At 36.9% G+C, this 20,031-nt stretch overlaps 1 protein-coding gene across 1 annotated transcript in view; it reads right to left on the bottom strand.

Moving 5' to 3' along the window:
• LOC128223904 (cubilin-like) overlaps window positions 1-20,031 on the bottom strand; it is a 58,143-nt gene that overhangs the window by 15,568 nt on the left and 22,544 nt on the right. Inside the window, exons 7-16 of the mRNA XM_052933363.1 lie at window positions 11,352-11,474; window positions 10,855-11,076; window positions 10,225-10,323; window positions 9,591-9,682; window positions 9,236-9,330; window positions 8,124-8,233; window positions 6,950-7,045; window positions 6,367-6,523; window positions 4,624-4,700; window positions 3,778-3,941 (exon numbers count right to left, since the gene is read on the bottom strand). Of these exons, the coding sequence (XP_052789323.1) occupies window positions 3,778-3,941; window positions 4,624-4,700; window positions 6,367-6,523; window positions 6,950-7,045; window positions 8,124-8,233; window positions 9,236-9,330; window positions 9,591-9,682; window positions 10,225-10,323; window positions 10,855-11,076; window positions 11,352-11,474 (1,235 nt within the window). The remainder of the gene's footprint in view (window positions 1-3,777; window positions 3,942-4,623; window positions 4,701-6,366; window positions 6,524-6,949; window positions 7,046-8,123; window positions 8,234-9,235; window positions 9,331-9,590; window positions 9,683-10,224; window positions 10,324-10,854; window positions 11,077-11,351; window positions 11,475-20,031) is intronic.

Below are 20,031 nucleotides of genomic sequence, written 5' to 3'. Positions count from 1 at the left end.
TGGCTCGATAGGCCACGCCCCCGATAATCAGGGGAAGTTACTCCGCTTATGTCCGACACTGACCAAAGATGGCAGATAAACAAAGGCGTCTCGGTCTCCGGGATATTCCTGACAATATCAGCTTAGAATACGTAAAAGAACAAATATCGCTAAAGAAAAAACAGAAAGTTTCTGCTTTTTTATCCGGAAGCTACATTAGAGAAATACAAGTATTTGAGGGGAGTGAGAATTCGGTCCTGATTCGAGGTGAAGTACACCCGAGTCAGCGGAAATCTAATCCTTGCCATGTAGTTAATCTGGAAGTTGACACTTTGAAAAAACGCCTACTAGACGCCCATTGCAAGTGTCACCAAGGGTATGTTGTTTTTTTCATTTATCTTAAGTATAATAACCATTTAAGACTATCAGAATCTTCCCTCTTGAAACAAATGACGCTGTACACTAAGTGAATATTTTTTTATTTTATTTTTTAAGATCGATATATCTGTTATTTACAGATACAATTGTGTCAATACTTTAAAATTAAAATGTTAACCTTTCAGGAACGATGGATGCATACATTTAAATGTATATTTTTCTCTGACTATAAATACCATCGTAAATAAAACTGCTCCTTTGAACAATCTTAGGCCATACCAAATGTTTAGCGTCAACCCTTAGTACGAAAGCCTGTCTAGCTATCCAGCAACAAGAGGAGTCGTCAAAGAAGATACTTTCGGCCGAGGTAAACCAGCGGGATGACTATGAACTAATGGTTTGACTGTTCGACATGTAACATAGATTGTTTTTGGTTAAATTGTTGTTACGTAATTCCTGAGTCAGTGTGGCTTGTTGAATCATAATCATGCACAGTATAACAGAGTATTGCAATGTTTGCATAAACACGTGTTATTTCACCCTTAAAAGGGTAATGAGATGCCATGTGTTCTATGCAATATAATTTTAGATTTATTTTAGGGCGTCAATATATATGACCAACAAGAATTGAGGTATTGAGAACGTCGTTTAGACTATAATGATCGACCTTGAAGGTAGTAAGCTAGTTGCTTATGGTTTGCAGCTAAACTCTCTTATAAAATATAAAACATCAACTTCAATATACATGTTATATCATTTTAAAATTAATATTTAACACACTTTATATTGTTCTCAAGTCTTTCAGTGTATCTGCTGTCAATGTTGCAGGTTCCATAACTGCATCTTTTAACCATTTTTACAGCGGAAAAAACATTGACGACTATTGACGGATATAACTTGTTTGTCGGACAAAATGGCGGATAGTAACAAAGCCGATGCAGGCTTATCAGAGCGGCTATCTGATTGGTCAATTGACCCGTCAATCAAATTCCTGGCGTAAGGTCAATTGTTACTACAAACCAAGGCTTTAACAATACCTCAAACAATTGTTACTACAACCAAGGCTTTAACAATACCTTAAACCCTTGTTACTCCATCCAAGGCTTTAACAATACCTCAAACACTTGTAACTACAAACCAAGGCTATAATAATACCTTAAACATTTGTTACTACAAACCAAGGCTATAACAATACCTCAAACACTTGTTACTACAAACCAAGGCTTTAACAATACCTTAAACAATTGTTACTACAACCAAGGCTTTAACAATACCTTAAACCCTTGTTACTCCATCCAAGGCTTTAACAATACCTCAAACACTTGTTACTACAAACCAAGGCTTTAACAATACCTTAAACAATTGTTACTACAACCAAGGCTTTAACAATACCTTAAACCCTTGTTACTCCATCCAAGGCTTTAACAATACCTCAAACACTTGTAACTACAAACCAAGGCTATAATACCTTAAACATTTGTTACTACAAACCAAGGCTATAACAATACCTCAAACACTTGTTACTACAAACCAAGGCTTTAACAATACCTCATTCAATTGTTACTACAAACCAAGGCTTTAACAATACCTCAAACACTTGTTACTATAAATCAAGGCTTTAAATATAGCTCAAACACTTGTTACTACAAACCAAGGCTTTAACTATACCTCAAACACTTGTTACTACAAACCAAGGCTATAACAATACCTCAAACACTTGTTACTACAAACCAAGGCTTTAACAATACCTCAAACAATTGTTACTACAACCAAGGCTTTAACAATACCTTAAACAATTGTTACTACAACCAAGGCTTTAACAATACCTTAATCCCTTGTTACTCCATCCAAGGCTTTAACAATACCTCAAACACTTGTAACTACAAACCAAGGCTATAATAATACCTTAAACATTTGTTACTACAAACCAAGGCTATAACAATACCTCAAACACTTGTAACTACAAACCAAGGCTTTAACAATACCTCAAAAACTTGTTACTACAAACCAAAGCTTTAACAATAACTAAAACACTTGTTACTACAGCCAATGCTATAAAAATACCTCATACACTTGTTTCTACAAACCAAGGCTATAACAATACCTCAAACACTTGTTACTACAAACCAAGGCTTTAACAATACCTCAAACACTTGTTACTACAAACCAAAGCTTTAACAATACCTCAAACACTTGTTACTACAGCCAATGTTATAAAAATACCTCATACACTTGTTTCTACAAACCAAAGCTTTAACAATACCTCAAACAATTGTTACTACAAACCAAAGCTTTAACAATACCTCAAACACTTGTTACTACAAACCAAGGCTATAACAATACCTCAAACACTTGTTACTACAAACCAAGGCTATAACAATACCTCAAACACTTGTTACTACAAACCAAGGCTTTAACAATACCTCAAAAACTTGTTATTACAAACCAAAGCTTTAACAATAACTAAAACACTTGTTACTACAGCCAATGCTATAAAAATACCTCATACACTTGTTTCTAAAAACCAAGGCTATAACAGTACCTCAAACACTTGTTACTACAAACCATGGCAATAATACTACCTCAAACCCTTGTTACCTATAACCAAGGCTATAACAATACCTCAAAAACTTGATACTTCTAACCAAGAAGTCATGAAGACTATAACAACGCCTCAGCGTTGTTTTTTTACAAACCAAGAAAACACCAAGGCTATAATATCATCCCAATCACCTGTTATAACAAACCAAGCAGACTTCTAGTCTTTAACAATTCCTTATACAATTTGTAAATATACAAATATTTTATAAAACTAGAACTCCGCGAGTCGGATGTGTCGCCTGACGAATTATTTACTGTCGACATTATAGCTGTTAGATTGGCATTTTATTCATTTATAGACAATGATGTTGCCATTTAACATTCAAGTGTAGGTGGCATTTGAACCCTCAATCAGATATACCTACGGAATAAGTTTCGGGTTGAAACCTCCTATAGTTTACGAGATATGCCACGGACAAAACCTAAGCATGAAAATTAACAAAGGGCAATAACTTTAAAACTAAGAAAGCAAGAGTTACTGTTATTGTGCACTGCACTTGCCCTCAATGAGATATATCTAGCTATGAAGTTTCAAGTTGATACCTCTCATATTCTTCAAGATATGCCCCGGACAAAACTTTAAGCATGAAAAATAACAAAGGGCAATAACTCTAAACATATGGAAGCAAGAGTAACAGTTCTTGTGCACTGCACTTGCCCTCAATTAGATCTATGTACATATGAAGTTTCAAGTTGGTACCACTAATAGTTTAGGAGATATACCCCGGACAAGCGAAAATGGGACGCGGACGCCGCCGCCAACAAAAGTAACCCCTATATGTCGTCTTTTCAGGCGACACAAAAAAGAAAGTAACAAACCTTGACCATTATGCTGTGTTTACCAGCTAGTTGGACGGTTGAGTTGAAAGAGATCAAGACCATGGTGTTGTTCTTAGGGGCCATTTTCCATTGGCAGTTGGCATTGAGAGGGTATTGATTTGGGAAGTTAGGGGTCCTAAATTCTTTGGTGTTTACATTACAGACTGAAAAGAATAGAGAAATTTAAGTAAGCAATTTCCATTGGCATATGACAATGGATAAGGCGTTTGTTCTTGAAATCCTGTATTTTAAGGCTCTTAAACTTGGGTGTTTTGAGAATGTTGCTGTTTTGAGGTGCTTGAATTGGGTGTTTTGATGTTCTTGAATTAGGGTGTTTTGACGTGCTTGAATTGGGTGTTTTGATGTTCTTTAATTTGGGTGTTTTGATGTTCTTGAATTGGTTGTTTTGATGTTCTTGAATTTGGGTGTTTTGAGGTTCTTGAATTGGGTGTTTTGAGGTTCTTGAATAAGGGTGTTTTGATGTTCTTGAATTTGGGTGTTTTGAGGTTCTTGAATTGGGTGTTTTGAGGTTCTTGAATTTGGGTGTTTGGATGTTCTTGAAATCGGGTGTTCTGAGGTTCTGATTTTTAGGAGTCTTGATGTTGTGTAAATGTTAATGTCATCATTAAATACGGTAAAATATTTTAACACACATGGTTTTAATGCATGTCAGCATGATCAGAAGTTAATCTGTTCTGCCTTAAAGTTTCCTTATTGATTTTTTAAAAATGTTTTATGATTGTCTCATTAGTGAAGCTTTGATTTTTTTTTTTTTTAATCATGTAATTTTTCTCAAACTGGAAAACTTTCATTTAAAAATAATACCTGCAAAAAATATTCAAGTACCTGTGTCTGGATTGATTGTCATGTACGTTGCTTTGACAATGTTCTTGGTACAAGCTGCAGAATCAGAGTACTCCATCCTGAAACAGACAGAGAATATAATACAATGATCGACAAGTTTTCACATATCATCTATAAACGCAAATAGTATGTATCTCATTCATTTTCCAATGCCTTTTCAACAGTTTTTTTTTTACAAACATTCTTTGGCCAATAATTTCAACACCCATAATAATAGGCCATCAATTTTCCACACCCAGTCTGGCCAGTAATTTTCCACACCCCTTATTTGGCCAGTAATTTTCCACACCCAGTCTTGCAAGTATTTCCACACCCATTCTTAGGCCAGCAATTTTCCACAACCAGTCTGGCCAGTTATTTTCTACACCCATTCTTTGGCTAGTAATTTTCTACACCCAGACTGGCTAGTTATTTTCCACACCCATTCTATGGCCAGTTATTTGCCACTCCCAGTCTGGCCAGTTATTTTCCACACCCCTTCTTTGGCTAGTAATTTTCCACTCCCAATGTTTTGTCAGTAATTTCCAGTTATTGCCAGCAATCTATGGCCAACTATTTACGACACACATACTCTGGCCAAGTCTATACCCAGTACATTTCGACCCCCAATCTTTTGCCAGTAATATCCACACCCAACCTTTGGCCTGTAATTTTCCACACCCAGTCTTTGGACTGCAATTTTCCACAACCAGTTATTGGCAAGCATTTTCCCACATACAGTTATAAGCCAGTAATTTTCCACATCCGAAATTATTGGCAAGCAGTTTTAGACATCAGATTTCCACATCAAATCATTGGCCAGTAATTTCCTACACCAAGTCTTTGACAAGTGTAATTTCAATATCCAATGTATGGCTACTAATTTTCCACACCCTGTTATTGGCCAGAAATTAACCACTCCCAATGTTTGGCAAGTAATTTTCCGCATCCAGTTATTTGGCAGAACTAAACTAAACCTAACTTCAACAATTCAATACCGTAGGTAGGTAAGTTTGACGCTGCTCAAAGCCTGACCACCTGAACAACGACAAATGTTATTCTAATAACCAGGTTCTACCTTGTAAAAACCCGGTTTATTAATCTGGCACATCATGTGTTCACATTTCCGGTTTCAATTTAACTGTTTACATTCGGTATTTTAATCTGAATGTTTATCGCAATTATTTTTTTTTTGAATAAATACATTCGTTGGTGAACAAGTGTGAGTGAATTTCTTCTCATCCCACCTAGAAAATCACTAGCAAATTAGAGCGGGTGAACATATTTGTCGAGGTCAGATTTTCCACACTCAGTCTTTGGCCAGTAATGTTCCACACCCAGTGTTTGGCCAGTAATTTTCCACACCCAGTCTTTGGGCAGTAATGTTCCACACCCAGTGTTTGGCCAGTAATTTTGCACACTCAGTCTTTGGCCAGTAATGTTCCACTACCAGTGTTTGGCCAGTAATTTTCCACACCCAGTCTTTGGCCAGTAATTTTTCACACCCAGTCTTTGGCCAGTAATTTTTCACACCCAGTCTTTGGCCAGTAATTTTCCACACCCAGTTTGGCCAGTAATTTTCCACACACAGACTTTGGCCAGTAATTTCCCACACACAGACTTTGGCCAGTAATTTTGCACACCCAGTCTTTGAAAAATAATTTTCAACTTCCATTTGGCAATTTTCCTCACCCATTTCTCACCTGGTTACAACATAAAGGACAATGCTACAACACAAATACTTACCTAAATCCACCATTTCCCCAAATCTGTGGAACATTTGTGTAAGCCTTGCTACCATCAAGAGTGGCCAGTACTTTTCCATTACTGTTCATTCCCTCATAAACCAGTAGCTTTCCAGTGGAACAAAGGTCAGGGGTCAAGGACATCTGGATTGTGCCAGCTGCAATAAATGTGCAAGGGTTAAAGGATAAAGATCATGGACAGCTGTGCAAATAAACTGTGGGTCAAATAGCTTTGTAAAGTCATGGACAACTGTACAATTAAACTGTGGGCCAAATACCTTTGTGAGGTCATACACAACTGTGCAATTAAAAGGAATTATACAACATGACCAGCGAGAGAAATTGTACATGCAAACCAGTCGTGTGCCAATAATGCAAAGGTCATGGGTCAATAATAATTCACCCGATGCCAAAAGCAACCAAGGTGCAAGGGTTATAGACACATGCTGGAACCCATTCATTTTTTCAGGGGAGATGATCTTGCACCAGAGTCTTTACCAGGGTTATTTTATTTGCTTAGCAGAGAGATTGCAGCAGGAGGTTTTCCTGAATAATTGAATTTCACTACTGTTATGAACACATACCCGAAATTATTCCTGTGACACAGCTGGTTTTGTTTCCAACTGGTACGGCTGTTACTGAAATCTGTCCCGTTGTGGCATTGAGCACACTGTTGCAATCTAGAGCAGAAGGATAGTAAAGATACAAATCAATTATAGTATAATTATCAACTTTGTGGCAATACATATTCAATTCTGTGACACAGCTACCTGTAGGCTCTCCTTTTGAACTGTTGCTGTTGTTACTGAAACCTGCTCAGTAATAACAAAACCTGCTCAGTAATAACAAAACAAAACCTGCTCAGTAATAACAAAACCGGCTCAGTAAGAAGAAAAACGGCTCAGTAATAACAAAACCTGCTCAGTAATAACAAAACAAAACCTGCTCAGTAATAACAAAACCTGCTCAGTAATAACAAAACAAAACCTGCTCAGTAATAACAAAACCTGCTCAGTAATAACAAAACAAAACCTGCTCAGTAATAACAAAACCTGCTCAGTAAAAACAAAACCTGCTCAGTAATAACAAAACCTGCTGACAAAACCCTGCTCAAATCAAAACCTGCTCAGTAATAACAAAACCTGAGCAGTAAAAACAAAATCTGCTCAGTAATAACAAAACCTGCTCAGTAAAAAACAAAACCTGCTCAGTAATAACAAAATCTTCTCATTAATAACAAAACCTGCTCAGTAATAACAAAGCCTGCTCAGTAAAAAACAAAACCTACTCAGTAATAACAAAACCTTCTCATTAATAACAAAACCTGCTCAGTAATAACAAAGCCTGCTCAGTAATAACAAAACCTGCTCAGTAAAAACAAAATCTATCCAGTAACAACAGCTGTCATAGAACATCGCTCTCGACTATACGCCACTTTGCCTTAGAAGTGAATACAATAATGATGTAATATATGTGTGTCAAAATCAATGAAAAAAATGTCATATTTAAAAGTATAAAAGAAAAGTGGCAATGTCACGAAACCAGGTTTTCAATGATTGACAGAAGAACTTCACTCTATGTTGTGGGATTCAGTTTCAACTTATACCTGACAGCGATGCAGACACCTGGGTGAGTAGTAAAGCCACTTCAATCTTTGAATAGTGGAGCTTAAAACAAAACCTGCCAAATTTCTCATTCAAGCAGTTTTATTAATCTATTTTGATACATATCTCATAAATCATGGAATCCTGATTTTACCATTGTCAACAGCAGTGGCCTTCACTGTTACATTGTCATCTTTAAACAGACTGATCACAACTCTCGCTGTTTTGTCTGCAACTCCTACTGGAAACATTGCCATTCCTGACCTAAAATGAAGAGCATTTTTTTGCAAGTTATTATCATACTGATATGACTCTGAAATCGGATCACAAACACCCTCAATAATTACCTACATTATGTAACACAGTCGAACCTCTTTGGCTTGAACTCCCAGGGACCGGCGAAAAATACTTCGAGCCAAGCGAATTCGAGCCAACAGGGTTCGACTGTATTATAAGACTTTACTGAATGGAAGTTTAACTGTACATAATTTGTCTTGGGTAATCATGTAATATGTTTCTCCATTGCTTTAAGTGATGAATATATATAAATATATGTGTAAATACATGGACATTACGTCAATTGGAGCTTAACATAAGATTTGTCTTAATGGATATTATGAATATTTGGTTACAACAACAACCAATTGGTTAAATTTTGTTAACTTTTCAAAATGTAGATTATAGGCAAAAATTGTTCGATGCTTCTAATAATATTAAACATTGTTTTAAAAAAAAATCAGCCCAGAAAGATTTACTTCAATACTTCCAAAATCATAATCTTTGATTCTTAAAATAGAACAGGAATCAACACAACTCAATCAAAACCTCAACAGAAAAAGAACCAGTGCTGAAAAAGAAATTTGTCTAAACATGGCCTTGGGACAAATGCTATTCAGTTTTTATTGACCCTTTTCAATTCAACTCTAGTACAAAGGATAATTCCCTTAAAACAAAAAACAATAGTGAGTTTTTATAATTTAATCAATGCCAAAAGTTGTTTTTTTGGATAAGGTATGATTTTGCATGGACAGTGAATTTATTCTGCTAGTATAGACGCATCAAATGCAGAAGTAATAACTTCAAAGCAGAAATATTTAATAGCACTTGCCATATACCAAAAAGGATTGTACAAAAGGGTAGATAGCAACCTTATTGACAACAAAGCCTGTGTTTAATTAATGCTTCATGATATAGTACAAAAAAAATATGTAAAATTTATAGAGAACAAAACATAATTTAAGGGATTAATTTGAGAACAAAACGTACTTCATGTTGTAGACTGGTACCCCCTTGCTGGTCTGTACTTGTACAAAAGATGATGTGGACAGGGTACCAGTCACTTCAACACGCACCATGGCTCCCTGTGAATTATTAATTCATATTTGTGAAATCATTAAAAGCACATAATTTGTTTAGGACTACAAACATTTTTATTTTAAATAATTAATTTTGAATATAAATCCTGAGTAAAACTTTTGACAACTATAAAATGTCCATATTTTTGTTATAAACTGGAATCTCAAATAAAGTACAACGTACTTATAATTATGCTAAAAAATTTGATGCATGCAAACAAAACAGATTTTCTACCAAGAACTATGTGTCTTATTTTCCAACTCACATTCCCATTGAACTGGAGGAGAGCTTGTGCAGCCTTGGGCACACTGATGCTCTGAGTTATTCCTTTCACCAAGGTAACCACTTTACTCACACCTGGACAAAAACAATACATTCCTGAGCACAATTTATGTGTAAAGGATGCTATAAAATGCACCTAATCATTGTTAAAGAGACCCTTATATTTAATAGACCTTTTTTCTTAACATAATCCACATTGTATGAAATGTTACTTTTCATCATGTTTGTTTGATGAAAAATCAATAACCTTCTACCATGTAAGGCATTGTAAGTAGTGGAACTTTACCTATCATTTTGCATGCTATTTTCTGCCCCAAACCTCACAACCAGAATCCAAACATTATTAAAAAAAATTCAAAGTACCCTGCAAATGAAATGAAACAATCAGTCTTAAAATAATAAACCTTTTCCTACCATGCTGTTTACTATAAAATGCCCCCAAATTCATATCCAGAAAACAAATAACACTCAAAATCTCATCACCATTTTAAACTTCCATATAAAGTGACACTTACTTTCAGCCTAATTAGTGATGGACATTTGCTATCACACTGTATGCTATTGGATTCACCAAACTTGCACAAAAAAGCAACATAAAAGTGGAAAGAAACACCTACTGTCAGCTTTGTAAGAGATGGACCTTTGCCTGCCTGTCTGGATGCCGAGATCAGCTACAACGGTCATTGCACCTGAGCTGGTGGTGAACACATTCACTCCTGAAATAATGGAACATTAAACAATTATTAAACATAGACATTCACTTCAGTAAGCAACAGTCAGTTTTGTAGGAAATAATGCATTGTGAGAAAATGTATCAGGCTTTTTAGTGTATTTTGTGCTTTCGTGAAATCATAAATTGCAATCTATTGAAATACACATAGAAAATGGCATCCGTAGTGAAAAGTAGTTTGGACTATCATACTGCACCATGAAGTATGTGAAAATATGGCCGTTTTGTGCCAAATGCCAAACAAATAAAAATTCCAAGGCCTTAAAAAATCCTATCAGAATGTAGTATAGTACACTACATTAAGGGTGAGGGCAATATTGTAGTACCATTACACTAGATGTCTGCCCTCGCCTCTTACAGAAGAGGTCCTGGGTTCCAGCTCCACTAAGGAATGTTCTATTTATCTTTCAAAAAGGACACCAGTGCTAGTTTCTAGCCAGGAGACAAGGGTTGTATATAATAGGTCAAGTCTTCTCAATCCAGCTGAATAAATATATACAAGCTAACACAAACATACCTGAACTGAGACTACCCAGCATAGGGGACTGTTTTGACAGACCATCATAGAACACAACACTATCAGTTCCAGCCAGCTGTGCGTCCCCACCAACATTCTGCACATAGAGTTGGTTTTTCTCAGGCGCAGTTAGTTGGGCATAACAGAGGGTTGGGTACATTGTAGAGGCCGGGAAAGCCAGGGTTTTGTTTGTTGTACTGGCACCGCGCTTTCCGCTGCATTCTGGGAAAAAAATGAGTGTGTTTTTCACAATGCACATCATATTAAGTTCAGATATCTATATAAATATGTAAGATATCAGATTTTATTAACTGATGTTGATGGTGGTTTACACCCAAATACTTATTTGTGCCGATAACTGCTAAAAGTAGATTTAAAGATGACCTTTTACTTCAATTTCTAAAAAAACTGGAATTTTTACTGATAATGATCAAGAAATCCCTCAATATTGGAAAAAAATAAATACTTAAAAATACTTTAATGCAGAAAACACTTACTTCCTGAAGCAGTCTGATACAGCAGAGCGAAGTTCTGTCCAGGGGCAGACGCATTCACTATAAGTGTCAGATTGAAAGTGTTCTGTTCTGTTTCTCCCAACTGGTCTGAGGGAAGACTTGAACCTGAAAGTAGAAATCAGTGGTCAGATTTTTTCTTGGGTGGACAATAGTGGTGAGTTTTGTCCTTGGCTAAAACCTAAGTGGTGTGTGTTGTTCTGGTGGTGCCCCATATTGGTGTGTTTTATTTCTTAGGTAAGTAAAAGCTGTGTGTTTGTCATTGAGTTGACCATCATAATGGTATATTTTGTCCTTGGATGTTCAACAAAGGTGTATTTTCTCCTTGGGTGAACCAAAGTGGTGTGTACTGTCTTAAAGTGAACCAAAGTGGTGTGTACTGTCTTAAAGTGAACCACAGTGGTGTGTACTGTCTTAAAGTGAACCAAAGTTGTGTGTATCATCTTTAAGTGAACCACAATTTCATCATTGGGTAAACTCTAGTGGTGTTTTTTGTCCTTGGGTGAACCACAGTGGTGAGTATTGTTCTTGGGTGAACTACAGTAGTGTGTTTTATCATTTGGTAAACAACAGTGGTGTGTATTATCATTGGATAAACCACAGTGGTGTGTATTATCATTGGGTGAACCACAGTGGTGTGTATTATCATTTGGTAAACCACAGTGGTGTGTATTATCATTGGGTGAACCACAGTGGTGTGTATTATCATTACACAAACCACAGTGGTGTGTATTATCATTGGGTAAACCACAGTGGTGTGTATTATCATTGGGTAAACCACAGTGGTGTGTATTATCATTGGGTGAACCACAGTGGTGTGTATTATCATTTGGTAAACCACAGTGGTGTGTATTATCATTGGGTGAACCACAGTGGTGTGTATTATCATTACACAAACCACAGTGGTGTGTATTATCATTGGGTGAACCACAGTGGTGTGTATTATCATTACACAAACCACAGTGGTGTGTATTATCATTGGGTAAACCACAGTGGTGTGTTACAATTATCATTGGGTAAACCACAGTGGTGTGTATTATCATTGGGTAACCCACAGTGGTTTGTATTATTATTGGGTAAACCACAGTGGTTTGTATTATCATTGGGTAAACCACAGTGGTTTGTTTTGTCCTTGTTTAAACCACAGTGGTTTGTTTTGTCCTTGGGTAAACCATAGTGGTTTGTTTTGTCTTTGTGTTAACCACAGTGGTTTGGTTTGTCTTTGTGTTAACCACAGTGGTTTGTTTTGTCCTTGTTTAAACCACAGTGGTTTGTTTTGTCCTTGTTTAAACCACAGTGGTTTGTTTTGTCCTTGTTTAAACCACAGTGGTTTGTTTTGTCCTTGTTTAAACCTAAGTGGTTTGTTTTGTCCTTGTTTTAACCACAGTGGTTTGTTTTGTCCTTGTTTAAACCACAGTGGTTTGTTTTGTCCTTGTTGTAACCACAGTGGTTAGCTTTGTCCTTGTGTAAACCACAGTGGTTTATATTGTTATTGTATGAACAACAGTGGTTTGTTTTGTCCTTGTGTTTACCACAGTGTTTTGTTTTGTCCTTGTTTAAACCATAGTGGTTTGTTTTGTTCTTTGGTGAACCACAGAGATGTGTTGTGTCCTTTGGTGAACCAAAGAGATGCGTTTTGTCCTTTGGTGACCACATAGATGTGTTTTGCCCTTGGGTGAATCATAGTGGTGTGATTTGCCCTTGGGTGAATCATAGTGGTGTGTATTATCCTTGGGTGAACCATAGTGGTGTGTATTATCCCTATGTGAACCATAGTGGTGTGTATTGTCCTTATGTGAACCACAGTGGTGTGTTTTGTCCATATGTGAACCACAAAAGTGTGTATTGTCCTTATGTGAACCACAGTGGTGTGTACTGCCCTTGGGTGAATCATAGTAGTGTGTATTCCCCTTCGGTGAACCATAGTGGTGTGTATTATCCTTTGGTGAACCATAGTGGTGTGTATTATCCTTATGTGAACCATATTGGTGTGTATTGTCCTTATGTGAAGCATAGTGGTGTGTATTGTCCTTATTTGAACCACAGTGGTGTGTATTGTAGGTGAATCATAGTGGTGTGTTCCCCTTGGGTGAACCATAGTGGTGTGAATTGCCCTTGGGTGAACCACAGTGGTGTGTATTATCCTTATGTGAAGCAAAGTGGTGTGTATTCTCCTTATGTGAACCATAGTGTACTGTACTTATGTAAACCACAGTGGTGTGTATTGCCCTAATGTGAACCATAGTGGTATGTATTGCCCTTGGGTGAACCATAGTGGTGTGTTTTGCCCTTGGGTGAACAACAGTGGTGTGTATTGCCCTTGGGTGAACATAGTAGTTTGCTTTGTCCTTGGGTGAACCATAGTGGTTTGTTTTGTCCTTGAGTGAACCATAGTGGTGTGTTTTGTCCTTGGTTGAACCATAGTGGTTTGTTTTGTCCTTGAGTAAACCACAGTGGTGTGATTTGCCCTTGGGTGAATCATACTGGTGTGTATTATCCTTGGGTGAACCATAGTGGTGTGTATTGTCCTTATCTGAATCACAGTGGTGTGTTTTGTCCTTATGTGAACCACAGTGGTGTGTATTGTCCTTATGTGAACCACAGTGGTGTGTATTGCCCTTGGGTGAATCATAGTGATGTGTATTCCCCTTCGGTGAACCATAGTGGTGTGTATTATCCTTTGGTGAACCATAGTGGTGTGTATTATCCTTATGTGAACCATATTGGTGTGTATTGTCCTTATGTGAACCACAGTGGTGTGTATTGTAGGTGAATCATAGTGGTGTGTTCCCCTTGGGTGAACCATAGTGGTGTGAATTGCCCTTGGGTGAACCACAGTGGTGTGTATTAACCTTATGTGAAGCAAAGTGGTGTGTATTCTCCTTATGTGAACCATAGTGTACTGTCCTTATTTGCACCACAGTGGTGTGTTTTGCCCTTGGGTGAACATAGTGGTGTGTATTATCCTTTGGTGAACCAAAGTGGTTTGTTTTGTCATTGAGTGAACCATAGTGGCTTGTTTTGTCCTTGAGTGAACTAAAGTGGTGTGTTTTGTCCTTGAGTGAACCATAGTGGTGTGTTTTGCCCTTGGGTGAACACAGTAGTTTGCTTTGTCTTTGGGTAAACCATAGTGGTTTGTTTTGTCCTTGGGTGAACTAAAGTGGTGTGTATTGTCCTTGGGTGAACCAGTGGTGTGTATTATCCTTATGTAAACCAGTGTGTTGTGTATTGTCCTTGAGTAAACCACAGTGGTTTGTTTTGTCCTTGTGTTAACCACAGTAGTTTGTTTTGTCTTTGTTTTAACCATAGTGGTGTGTTTTGTCCCTGTGTAAACCACAGTGGTTTGTCCTTGGGTGAACCATAGTGTGTGTTTTTTTGTCCTTGAGTGAACCCAGGTGGTTTGTTGTGTCCTTGTTTAAACCACAGTGGTTTGTATTGTTATTGTGTGAACCAGTGGTTTGTTTTGTCCATGTGTAAATCACAGAGGGTTGTATTGCCCTTGTGTGAACCATAGTGGTTTATTTTGTCTTTGGGTGAACAAAAGTGGTTTGTTTTGTCCTTGGGTAAACAACAGTGGTTTGTTTTGTCCTTGTTTAAACCATAGTGTATGTTTTGTCCTTGGGTGAACCACAGAGATGTGTTTTGTTCATGGGTGAACCACAGAGATGTGGTTTGTCCTTGGGTGAACCACAGAGATTTGTTTTGTCCTTGAGTGAACCACAGTGGTGTGTACTCTCCTTATGTGAACCACAGTGGTGTGTATTGTCCTTGGGTGAACCACAGTGGTGTGTATTGTCCTTGGGTGAACCAAAGTGGTTTGTCTTGTCCTTGTGTGAACCATTGGGTGTGTATTGTCGTAGCACATTGACTTTGAGAGCCAGGCTAAGTCATGACCTTTTTTCTTGCAAATCTGCCTTCACTTACTGTTCAAGTATAGAAAAGTAACTGACATAAGCTACATGCATGTTGTTTATTTCATGTTGATTTGTCTGTTTCTCATTTGGATTTAGACCTTTGCGCCACTTAATGTATTCAATGTACAATCATGTGAATTTTGGATGCCTTCATGATGACCCCGTATCATTTTGGTTTCTTTTGAAAGGGTTTAATGTGTGGAGAATGAATAATGTATGTAAAACTTAAACCCAAAACAATAAAAACAAACATCCTTTTATTTGTCTTGAAAGGTTCAAAAATTGGTTATTTCACTTTGGATTTCTTTTTAAACAAAGAACAAAAATTTGAACTGCAGTAACTTTATACCGCCCCTGTATTAAATAAGGGCATCGCATGAGGTTTCCAAATCAGGTCTGTTTTCTATTTCAGTTGAAAAGGGGCATAACTCGACAATTATGAAAGACAGAGTAATGCATCTTGCTGCAAAATCGCACCATGTCTCTGCCATATGTGTACAAATTCCCATCTTAGAAAGGTTTGAGAATAATCTCCATGGTTGAAGTTTCTGCACAACATATAGCCAACAATGACATGAAGGCTAGGACAGAATATAGCTATAAAGTCTTGACTAGATCACTGTCAAGCTATTTTATATGATTTCTGTGTTATTTAACTTGACTTGTGTCTTAAGCTTTCTGCTTTTCAACTTTTGTCCTTTGGTTTCGTTTGAGAGGGGGAGTTTTTTATTTCAAAATATTCAGAAGTCTTTATAATCAACCTCATAGGAGACCATTAATCTGAGTCATGAATAATAATGAAGAGCTAATAAAGTAGAATCCCCATTTTGTTAAACAATGCGTTTCATACTTATAAAAGGTATATTCTGAGATGATAGCAAGAGAATCAATATACTTCTACAGTCATATAATGGTTCTGTTATAAGACAAGTGGCAATATCTATTTTTAATTTGTTAAACATGGCAGATTAATATAAAAATTTGTATACAATTTGTATAAAGCAATGACACCACTGTATGTAATTAATGATGTATACATAATGTACGTATGTATTTTGGGTTGGAGGCCTTTATGTTCTGAATAAAGTTGAAGTTGAACATGGGTTTTCTTTGAAAGCCCTGACCAATACCAATATAAGATCTGCTTTACATTTATAAATAGAAGTGACCTTCAAAAAGATCCCCTTGTTCTTATTACTCATTCTTTCAGTGACAGTATTTGGAACATGGCGATCATTATAGATCGTTATAAGCAGAGAGGAATCAATATAGGTACAATGTCTTGTCAAATACTACAATATTTCTACAATAGACGACGGAAAATGCCCGATAATTGCCCAAATGTTAAACTATTTGATAAAGACAACTTATGTAAATGCATACTGTGCAATTGAGGACATGTCAATGTTATATCACTTTTTTTTAAATTCCTTGAAAACCAAACAAAATTAACCTTATCAATTTTCAAATGTCTTTGTATAACTTTCAAAAATCTTCATAACTTCAAACTTTTTAACTTTCATTCAAAAATGAACTCCATTATATTGTAGTCTAAATGCAAGCACTATTTCCATAAATACTATTACAGGATATGTTTCTTTCAAAGAAATAACCATGGCACGAACTATCAACAGGTTTATACAGAGCAGTGTCATTACAGATTTTGTCATTATACTAAAATAAACAATATTTTATTGAAGAGCGTATTCATTCAAAATGCATATTTGCGTTTAGAAACTGTTGACAAAAAAAATATTGTAAAGACAGCTATTATTGATTCAGAATTCTTTGAGGTTGTCAAACGTTATTTGCAAAGAAAATTGACAAAACTTATTTCTGGTTTTCAAAAACATTCAGATTGAGGAAGTTCTTTCCTTATCTTTAATTTTGAGAATTATGGGACATATTTAGAAAAGTTTATATGAAATCTTAGGCTCTATTTATGCTTCAAGCCCAAAAGCTTAAAGGGGGCTTCTCTCCTGAGACCTCGACCAAGGCTTTTCTCTTGAGACCTCGACCAAAGCTCTGGGTAATTTCACAATTTTAGGCATATTGTCACTGTTTATTTATAATAAGTGATCTCAAGGCAATCAATGCAATAAGTGACCTCAAGGCAATCAATGCAATAAGTGATCTCAAGGCAGTCAAAGCAATAAGTGACCTGAAGGCAATCAATGCAATAAGTGACCTCAAGGCAATCAATGCAATAAGTGACCTCAAGGCAATCAATGCAATAAGTGATCTCAGAGCAATCAATGCAATAAGTGACCTCAAGGCAATCAATGAAGGCAATCAATGCAATCTTGATTTTACATCAATTGGTCATACACTCTTGACATGAATAGATTTTGCTCATGTGATGATAATATGCACAATCATGGCATGATAATATGCACAATCATGGCATGATAATATGCACAATCATGGCATGATACTTTGTGGACTCATAGCATGATACTATGCCCAATAATTGAATAAAAATATGTCCCTCATGGCACTATCAGATGTCTGCTCATGGCATGATCAGATGCCACTCATTACATTATAAGACGGTCGACATTGCACTATAAGATGCCCCTCATAGCTTTATAAGATGCCCCTCATTGCACTTTAAGATGCCCCTCATTGCTTTATAAGATGCCCTTTATTGCACAATAAGATGCCCCTCATAGGTTTGTAAGATGCCCCTCATTGCACTATAAGATGCCTCTCATTGCTTTATAAGATGCCCTTTATTGCACAATACGATGCCCTTCATAGCTTTACAAGATGCCACTCATTGCACTATAAGATGCCCCTCATTGCTTTATAAGTGCCCTTTATTGCACAATAAGATGCCCCTCATTGCACAATAAGATGCCCCTCATTGCACTATAAGATGCCCCTCATTGCTTTATAAGTGCCCTTTATTGCACAATAAGATGCCCTTCATAGCTTTACAAGATGCCCCTCATTGCACTATAAGATGCCCCTCATTGCTTTACAAGATGCCCCTCATTGCACAATAAGATGCCCCTCATAGCTTTACAAGATGCCCCTCATTGCACTATGAGATGCCCTTCATTGCTTTACAACATGCCCCTCATTGCACTATAAGATGCCCTTCATTGCTTTACAAGATGCCCCTCATTGCACTATAAGATGCCCTTCATAGCTTTACAAGATGCCCCTCATTGCACTATAAGATGCCCTTCATAGCTTTACAAGATGCCCCTCATTGCACTATAAGATGCCCTTCATAGCTTTACAAGATGCCCCTCATTGCACTATAAGATGCCCTTCATAGCTTTACAAGATGCCCCTCATTGCACTATAAGATGCCCCTCATTGCTTTACAAGATGCCCCTCATTGCACTATAAGATGCCCTTCATAGCTTTACAAGATGCCCCTCATTGCACTATAAGATGCCCTTCATAGCTTTACAAGATGCCACTCATTGCACTATAAGATGCCCCTCATTGCTTTATAAGATGCCCTTTATTGCACAATAAGATGCCCTTCATAGCTTTACAAGATGCCCCTCATTGCACTATAAGATGCCCTTCATAGCTTTACAAGATGCCCCTCATTGCACTATAAGATGCCCCTCATTGCTTTACAACATGCCCCTCATTGCACTATAAGATGCCCCTCATTGCTTTACAAGATGCCCCTCATTGCACTATAAGATGCCCTTCATAGCTTTACAAGATGCCCCTCATTGCACTATAAGATGCCCTTCATAGCTTTACAAGATGCCCCTCATTGTACTATAAGATGCCCCTCATTGCTTTATAAGATGCCCTTTATTGCACAATAAGATGCCCCTCATAGTTATGTAAGATGCCCCTCATTGTACTAGAAGATGCCCCTCATTGCACTTTAAATTTCCTGCTTATTGCATGGTATTATGCCATCCCTAATAATTATTGTAGGCCAAATGTAAGACATGAGCAAGATGATCAAGGGGCATAAATCAACAACTATTTGAGCAGGAGTTGTAGGCCTTACAAAACAAATGAGTATTGTCTTTGTACCAAGTTTTATACAGATAGCATGGGTTTTTTTTAAGTTAAGGCCAAGGTCATTGCATGATGAAGATGCATGGATTAAAATGCCAAGTTTCAGATTGATTTAAGTCATTAATGGTACTTGAGATAAGAAACTGTTTGTGTTCTTTGGCAAAGTTTTATCTATTTGAAGTTTGAAAAATGTAAGATATTTAACAAAGAAGACAGTATATCAAAGGTAAATACAGTTCAAACTCACTATGTAGACATCTTGCCTGACATGGTTTTTTTTAGGATTAAACATGGGGTGAAGGAATTTGCTACAGTGTCACCTAAGGATCGTTTCTGTAAATTATTTCCCTTGATTTCTGATGAGAGGTTTTTTCTTTGGGTTGCAATGGCAACCAGAGTTCTTCAAGGAACCACTTTTTGAAGGAATCGGGAAGAGGACCAACATAGGAACATTCTTGTTAAGTTTGGTTAAAATTGTCCCAGTGGTTTAGGAGGAAAATTTGTTTAAAGGAAAATGTTGGGAGGGACGATGATGGACATTATCACCCTATCACAATAGCTCACAAAAGGCACTTTGAGCTCAGGTGGGCTTAAATTGCACCAAACTAAATGAGCACGTAACATGATTCTGAAATTGACATTGATAACATTGTTTCCCAGTCCTGTGCGTGCTGATGTTTGGTATTGAATTAAATTTTCCAAAACAGTGAAAAATGTCAAATGATATCTTCACTGTTTGAAACAGTAAA

Source organism: Mya arenaria, chromosome 17 (assembly GCF_026914265.1).
Source record: "Mya arenaria isolate MELC-2E11 chromosome 17, ASM2691426v1".
In the NCBI taxonomy this organism is placed as follows: Eukaryota; Metazoa; Mollusca; class Bivalvia; order Myida; family Myidae; genus Mya; species Mya arenaria.
This window is presented reverse-complemented; position numbering and strand designations above follow the sequence as displayed.